At 43.4% G+C, this 8,589-nt stretch overlaps 1 protein-coding gene across 1 annotated transcript in view; it reads right to left on the bottom strand.

The window, feature by feature from the left end:
- The window catches only part of Akirin2 (akirin 2), a 16,591-nt gene extending 8,235 nt beyond the window's left edge, over window positions 1-8,356 (bottom strand). Inside the window, exon 1 of the mRNA XM_021160051.1 lies at window positions 7,698-8,356. Coding sequence (XP_021015710.1) covers window positions 7,698-7,926 — 229 coding nt within the window. The 5' untranslated portion in view covers window positions 7,927-8,356. The remainder of the gene's footprint in view (window positions 1-7,697) is intronic.
- Window positions 8,357-8,589: the final 233 nt, after the last annotated feature.

Raw genomic sequence — 8,589 nt, 5'->3', positions numbered from 1 at the left:
GCTGTCCTGGAGCTCACTTTGTAGACCAGGCTGGCCTCGAACTCAGAAATCCGCCTGCCTCTGCCTCCCGAGTGCTGGGATTAAAGGCGTGCGCCACCGCGCCCAGCTACACTAACAGTCTTAAGATAGGCATCTATGTTCAAGGGAGTGTTCTGTTTCTTTTTTTTAAGGTATTAATCTAAACCAGTATGAAAGTGTTGCTACACATCACACTAGCAATAATGTCCTATTCCACACAAAGCCACTGAAGGTTGCTACAGTCAACACCCATTTACTCTGTCCTGTCATAGCTTCTATTATCTATACTTCCAATTCCATCACTTAGAAAAGTTCTACCAGGTAACAATATTTTAGCACTAGGTAGTCTGTTAGGGACTAGGATAATAGTTGAGAATTCGACTACATTTTATCCAGTTGCTAAGGTAGTTTTATGCTGCTCACAGTACTTGAAGCAGGATCTCAATATGCATTCCAAGCTAGCCTCAAACTCAGGTGACCATCCTTTGTCAACCCAAGTGCCACCACACCCAGCACTATCTCATTTTAAAAACAAAAAAGGTTGGGCATTGTGACCTAACCCCAGCACAATTGGATCTACAAAGGGAGTTCGAGGACAGTAAGAGCTATGTAGAGACCCTGTCTCAATAAATAAATTAATTAATTAATAACAAAAAGAGAACAACAGTTCTCCTAAAGTCACCCCTAATCTATTTTCATTCTTAATTCTTGAGGTGTTGTATTAACAAAAATGAATGCTAAAGGCCAGTGCACACATACCAAAATAATTTGACAAGTGAGCAAATTTCTGACAATGGCAAAATTCCCCCAAAGGAGACTATCTAAAATATTATAGTGCTAGAGGTTCTTACTAATCACCCAGGAAGAGTGTGAGGGAAGGGACATGAAGAAGTAATACCCTGGGGCTCTTGCAGAGGACTGAGGTCCCATTCCTAGCAGCTACTCAGAAACACCCCTAACTCCAGCCCTAGGGTGTGCGATGCCCTCTTTAACTTCCATGGACACTGTATGTGTGTAATGCACACTCATAAGCACTCATACACAGAAATAGTTCTTAAAAAAAAAAACAAAAAAACCGTTAAGTACCCAGAAACATTGTTTAAATTTTTCACTGCAGTAGTTGTTAAAACTTAGTTGAATTAATACTTTGCTCATAAAATATTATAACTACAGGGTCACAGAACAGTCTTAAAAAAAAAAAAAAAGGTACAGAACTGCAATTCCATTGCTTCTAAGAAACCTGTGAAATGCCAAGTGAATATCCCAACAAATAAACTCAACATTTTAAAGCTTTGTGGTGGAGGGCCTGGTGAGATGGCTCAGTGGGTAAGAGCACCCGACTGCTCTTCTGAAGGTCCAGAGTTCAAATCCCAGCAACCACATGGTGGCTCACAACCATCCGTAATGAGATCTGACGCCCTCTTCTGGTTTGTCTGAAGACAGCTACAGTGTACTTACATATAATAATAAATAAATAAATCTTAAAAAAAAAAAAAAAGCTTTGTGGTAATACATTAACCAACTAAGTGTATTAATCCTGAAGCCATTTTTTAAAGTTGGTATCAGCTTTGACCCACATCTGCCCTAAATATCCAGAGACCTATCTTAGACTCTTAGTGGATCTCTCAGCTACGTATACAAAGTTGGGATGAACTGAATTCTAAAATTGCTATATTCAGCAATCAAAGTATAGAGCAGACACCTGCAGATGCCACACATGTTGAAATAGGCTGGAGTATTTCCCTTCTCTTCATCTTTTTAAAGTTGATAGTCTTATTAAAGACATCAAATCAAAATTTATCAAATTTGCACATATGCACAGAGAAACTTTTGTAGATAGATTAATAGCACTGGACAGTATTAAGGTCAACAGTATTGGACACTGTTAAACACAAGGACAACAAAAACCACAGAACTCTGATTAACGAATTTAGTTCCCATCGCCAATCCCATTATCTAGCTTCACCAAACAACTCTGCAAGGAGCCCGGACTTCACTTTCTATCAGTTCATACTTGTCATGTTTCCTTTCAAATAGTAAAATACTGTCAGTACTAGGCTCTCTGAATGATTCTTTTATACTTCACCATTGCCCTGTGTTTATGCATCCACAGTTATAGTACACTTGCCACAGTGCACAGGTGAAGTCACAGAAACCTTCTGGAGTTGTTTTCTTTCTTTCTACCACATAGGTCCCAGTGAACAAACTCAAGGGCCCTTGGGCTTGGCAGGAAACATTTTTACTGGCTGAGCCATCTAATCAGCCCCGAATCTGTTATTTTCAACCTTTCAAAAGTATTACTATCCCCTTTTTCCTGGCCTATCTTAACAATAGGAAAAACATACCCAAGTAACAAAAGAACAAAGCCATTCAAAAGCAGATGACCATTTCCTTGGTAACTGACTGCTAGAAGCATCTCTTCATGAGGTTAGCTTGTTTCTGTGAGGTTTCTGGGATCCACCCCCCCACTCCCACCCCCCACCTTAGAAAGCTAAAATGAATAATGCACTGGGATGTTCTTTAATGGCTATAAGCCTAAGGCTTTTTTCTTGCCCCCGGCCCCCCCCCCAAGTATTAGGATCAAATTTAGGGAGATCTATGATTAGACAAGCATTGTACTATCACTGAGCCAACATGTCAATTCCGACTAACAGGCTTCTTAAATGCACAATTTTAACTGGAGCTACACATTTCTAAATATCAGGTTTACAATCCATAGCACAAAGACCACTACTAAAAACATGTATTTGCCAAATGCACTGAGAAGCTAGAAGTAATTTAACAGCTGTCTAAATAACCACAAATATTAAAAGACACTTCTGGCTCAATAAAATGGCATCTGAAGTTAGATACTGCCTTCTCCAACAGACATTATCATTTGTTTGCTTAGAACCATTTGTATTTCCTTTAAACCAGCTGGTGTCTCCATTTGGAGGCATGTATCTATGTCTAATGAACAATCTATTCTCCATTCACAAGCTGTAGTTTCCATTTTTTAATGGAAAGTTTCCAACAAATACAATGAGTTCTTACAATGGAATTTAACTCTTCATCCAACTCAGTTCCTAAAACAAACTTAATGGTACCAAGCAAGCTACAATGTACACATTAATGTTAATTCCCTGACTCACAAAGTCAGCATCCACAGAAGGCCACTCACAAGACCACTGATTCATAGTATAAATATGAAAACAATGTGTTAGATTTGACTGACAGTTCTGGCAACCTCTTAACAATGGCACTTACTATCAAAACATCTTCTTTCTTGAAAATGCCAGGACAATCTTTTGGTTATATAATAATAGACTGACAGACAGACAGACAGACAGACAACTAAAAAATAACTTAGGTTGCCAAATAAAAAGCCCAGTGCCAGTATTGGAATACAACCCCTTAAGCTGTTTGTCTGGGGTGTCCTAGAGACCTCCAAAATGATACAGACTACTGTTAATGTTTGAGGTTGCGCTCCCACTCTTGATGGCTAGGATTCTATTGCTGAGGCCATCGCATGGTCACAGGGCATGGACCAGGCTGGGACTGACAAGAAGCTTCCACAGTGCCAGGAGTTTGGCAGGCTACTATCAAAGTCATCCAACAAGGCTTATCCAATTGTGACCTCTCTTGAGCTCCATAACAGGCCCATGAGTGCAAAAGTGGCACAAATGTCACGGGGTAAATGTCCAGCTTTCTGGTTGGGTTTATGATTTTTGCTTGCTCCAAGACAGAAATGCATGCTTGACACTGTAAACCTGGCCAACAACCCACGGCTGGAGCATTCATGGGTCCAGGGGTGAGCTCACTACTATCTGTTATATGGACATGATATCAAACTACCCTCTATATAAATAAATACACAGATACACATTCAGAGGGCAGTTTGAGGCAGAAAAACTGTAAGAGCCAGTGTCTTCTGGACATGACATGCTGAAACACTCATGAATTTACAGCAATAGTGGCTGCCCATCCACAGTAATACACAAGACCCCATTCTTAGCTGAGGACAGGTGATGGCATCTGAGGGAGGAACAAGCAATTTTCTTAAAACTCTTAGTAGGTCAGCCATGCTCTAATGGATGACCCCAAATCTATGAGTATATATAGGCAACACAAATTGGGACTTAGTTATTTTAGGAGGAAGGGAGGGGGAGAGACATAACACAAAATTGAGAAGCAGAAAAAGGTGGGTAAGATGGGTCTGGGAAGAGTTAGGTACTTAGAAAAAATACATCTTTAAAATCTTACTTAAAACAGGGCAGGGTGGCACATAGCCTTTAATCCCAGCACTAGAGATGTAAAAGCATGCCAGGAGTTCCTGGCTAGTCAAGGATCTGTGATAAGACCTCCCCCCCAACCCCCATGCCCTTGACACTTTCATTCCCCCATTCTCATTTAAATACTTCTCTCTCCCAACCCACCCCCACTCACCACCCATCATCCTTTGATACACTAAAACGTTATTTTAAGCATCATTCGATTAAAATCCTAAACCAAACCAGTGTACACAGACCTTTTTTTTTTTCTTTTGTAAAAGACCAGACAATAAATGAATTCTGGGAACAGACTCTCTCCACAAGCTTAGTAAGATAACCAAGATAACCTGCAGTGGACTTTAAACTTTAAAGGCCGGCAGGCATAACTGTATCCAAATGACTATTTTTCATGGCACTGACATTTGAATTTTTTGAATTCTCAACATGATGAAATGATCATTTTTTTGTTCTTTTTTCAGAGATTTAAAAATGTTAAAAAAATTCTTACCTCCCAGACTGTACAAACACATGGCCATAGGTTGACAAACCTACCTTAGAGTACAGTTATGAATTAGTAACTCAGGTATACCAAAAATCATGTTTGAGATAGGATACATGAAGAGGGGCAAGAACAGAAGCCACTGTTAATTAACATAATAAGAGTTTCAAGTCTCAAGAAAGCAAGCTAGACTTCCATCAACTAGTCCTCTTCTTTAGTATTAAATTTCAAGTTTGAAAAATATTGATTTAAATAGAAGTAGTCATATTAAGTTTGGAATCACTTTCCTGGAATGTCTAAAATAACAGCATTTAGAACAGTGCCCAAGTTCTTGAAGCTACTAATATGCCACTTCAAGAACACTATCAGAAGAAAACATGAAGTACCTGAAATAGAATAATAATAAAGACAAATCGCATATAATATATATTCTGTATAAAATTCTAGGTCTTCATTAGTTTTAGCTTAAAAAGGTTCAACCACACACTGTGTGATTAAAAATTACAGCAAATATGTACATTTTAGCAAATTTAAACTTTAACAATCTTCCCTCATTTTTCAAGAAGCTAATCTTTTACATTAATATTCAATTGAAATACCAACTTAATACTTAGCAAACTAAAAACATCAACTGGCATGTGATTTTAGGTTTGTTTCTTTCTCTTTCTTTCTTTCTCTCTCTCTCTCTCTTTTTTTTTTTTTTTTTTTGGTTTTTCGAGACAGGGTTTNTCTGTGTAGCCTTGGCTGTCCTGGAACTCACTCTGTAGACCAGGCTGGCCTCGAACTCAGAAATCCACCTGCCTCTGCCTCCCAAGTGCTGGGATTAAAGGCATGGACCAGCACTGCCCGGCTGATTTTAGGTTTCAAGACGTGATCAAACTGTATCAGCTGGCTAAAAGACTCAAAACCATCCCAATCATTTTACAATGTGCTGGTTGAGCTGTGAGGGAATGAGGAGTGGAGAATATTAAACACTACACTATAGCACTGACATAACAGATTGGAAGATCATTACGGTTTCTAAACAACCTCCCTTAAGTAAAGAAAGGTGTCATAGCTCCCTGCTGTTTGGGTATTCAAGATTATTTTAACTGCATAGGGATATACTGTAACTCTCAAACTGAACACTAGCTCCCATAAAATTTATTGCTAGTTACAGCTATTTTGAAATGGCTTCATTAGTAGATAGGACACCATTTCAATGTTCAAATTTAGCATTTCATTAAAAACAAAAAATGTCTGCCCCAAGAATTCATTCTCCAGCCCCGGCGGTGGTGGCGCCCTCCTTTAATCCCAGCACTTGGGAGGTAGAGACAGGTTGATCTCTGAGTTCGAGGCCAGCCTGGTCTACAAAGTGAGTTCCAGGACAGCCAGGGCTATACAGAGAAACCCTGTCTCGAACCCCCCCCCCAAAAAAAGACTTCATTCTCCACTTTTTCCCCTTGCTTTACAGTAATGACTAAAGCAGTGGGTTCTCAGCCCTCCTGACAAGCCCACCCTTTACCACAGTCCCTCATGCAGTGATGATCCCACCCACATGATTATCGCTGCTACTTCATAATGCAATTTTGCTACTGTTATAAATCATAATGCAAATATCGGAGCGTTCCCCTGGGGGTCGCGGCCCACAGATTGAGAACCATTCCTCTAACAACTCCGTCATGAGTGCCTTTATACACATATGTGTGGGAGGGACACTTTAGGTATGATCGTTAAATAAACTTCTTGGAATTTCTACGAAAAGTGACTGCAACTCTTAAAACAGCTTTTGGCTACATTATATCAAAAATTTAAGAGCCAGACTAGGTAACTGAGGTTCACCATGGATTTGGGTATGAATATTTAAATGTGACATTTTAAAAAACACACATGGTACAGTCAATTTCATATAGATGTTACCAAATACAGAACTCTATAGTTCCCATCTTTTTTAAATGAGTTACTGAGAAAAAAAATAAACTAAGCAAAGGCTTTAAGGATGATATCACTAAGGGCTTACACAGACTCACAAACCCTTGCATGCCACACACAAAAGAAACAGACTTACACTTCAAGTCCATTAAAGTTTATCCTAAGATTGTGCCGAAGGCACACAAAGATTTCCAAATGCAGAGGGGGTTAAAATCCCTAGGTACACATTTTGTGTACAAAAGCAATCAAAGGTCCATCCAGCAGACACTTTGAGAAAATGTTTCAAGACTTCAAGTCTGAAGTCCACTGGAATCTTGATTTATTCGTTACTCTCGAGGCTAGGCTGTTTTCTCCCAACATACTTCATTGGGATAACTAAAGCATTTACAAATAAACCAGTCAGTCTCGATTTGAAGTACACCTTCCTTTTCATTAAAAGTTCAAGATCTCTTAAGGACTGGACGCATAGTGAGATCACATTACAGTACTCGGGAAGAACATTTGCTTTGTTGTTGACCCTGCTAGGGAAACAGGTCTTGACTCAGCCAAAGTGGCGTTCTTGTGGGTGATTAATGACAGGCCTACAACTCGCCCCAGTGACATCCATCCCCCTCCAAACCCCACCCCTTCTATACTAAAACCAGCCAAGTCTAAAATGGAGGAGGGGCTGCCTTCTCGCCTCAAACCACTCAGTCACTGAGTTAATAGCTGCAACCAATCGATTCAGCCCAAGAGACCCGGAGATTCGGGTGAAATGTGACCCTTCTCTCGCCTGACTTATGAATAATATCACCCTCTCTGATCATTTCCGCTGGGTCTCTACATAAGGAAACGATTCCAGGGATCTAGCCCCAAATGATCTGCCTCACAATGAGAGACCCCCACAATGCCGGCCAACCCGACTCGTACCCACCCAACCTGCCGACACCACCCCCACCTCGGTTCAGGCCCTTCCCTTTGTGTCCGCACCCAAGCTCCCGGCCGCAGCCCACCCCGGCAGCCCCGGGGCCGAGACCCACCTGTGGTGAGCCGGGAGGAGACGTCGCCGAAGGGGGAAGGCTCCATCCGGAGATACTTCTGCGGCGAGGCGGCCGCGGCCGAGGCGGCGGCGGCGGCGGTGGCGGCGGCAGGGGAGGCGGCAGCCGAAGCCGGCGCCGACAAAGGCGCGCACCGCCTCCGCTTCGGAGATGCGGGGCTCAGCAGCGGGTCGAAATCCAGAGTCCTTTTCAGAGTGGCTCCGCACGCCATGGTGGCGGGCGGCCGAGGCTCGGCTCGGGCGGGGCCGGGAAGGACGGGGACAAACGGGCCCTCCGAGGTGCCCGGTGGGTGTGGGGCCCGGGACGGCGGAGCCGCGACAGGGCAGGCGGGCGAGGCGCGAGGGTCGCGCCGCCGGCTCGGGGCCGCTCCCGAGAGGCCCGGCCGCCCCCGCCGTGCGCTCGGGCTGAGCGCGCCGGGGCTCCTGCGCGGAGACCCGCTCCCTTCGGAAGTGGACCCGGCCAGTGGCGTGACCCAGACGCGATCTCCGACACGCCGGTGCAGTCGGAAGCTCGTGAGTGGCGGCCACGCGCAGGAGCTGCGAGGTAGCCCGGCCGTACAGAGCTAAGCAATGCACTCGACCCTCTCTTCTCCACGGAACAACTCTGCCACCCGCCGCCGGCCCCAATATGGCGTCAATAACAACGCCGCCGATTCAAATCCTGCGGCCCCAGGGCGCCTGCGCACCGGGGGCGGGCCCGCCAGAGTGCATTCTGGGATTTGTGGGGTTTCGCGAAGGGCAGGAATCGTCCTGAAAGGCGGTTACCCAGAAGTCACAGAAACTACGACTCCCGTCATCCAAGGCGCGCGACCCAAGTTCCGGGTTGGAATTTAAATACCCCCTCAAAAGTAAGAGAGTTTAAAAAAAAAAAAAAA

The sequence above is a fragment of the Mus caroli genome, chromosome 4 (genome assembly GCF_900094665.2).
Source record: "Mus caroli chromosome 4, CAROLI_EIJ_v1.1, whole genome shotgun sequence".
In the NCBI taxonomy this organism is placed as follows: Eukaryota; Metazoa; Chordata; class Mammalia; order Rodentia; family Muridae; genus Mus; species Mus caroli.
The sequence above is the reverse complement of the archived record's forward strand: the minus strand, read 5'-3'. Positions and strand labels throughout refer to the sequence as shown.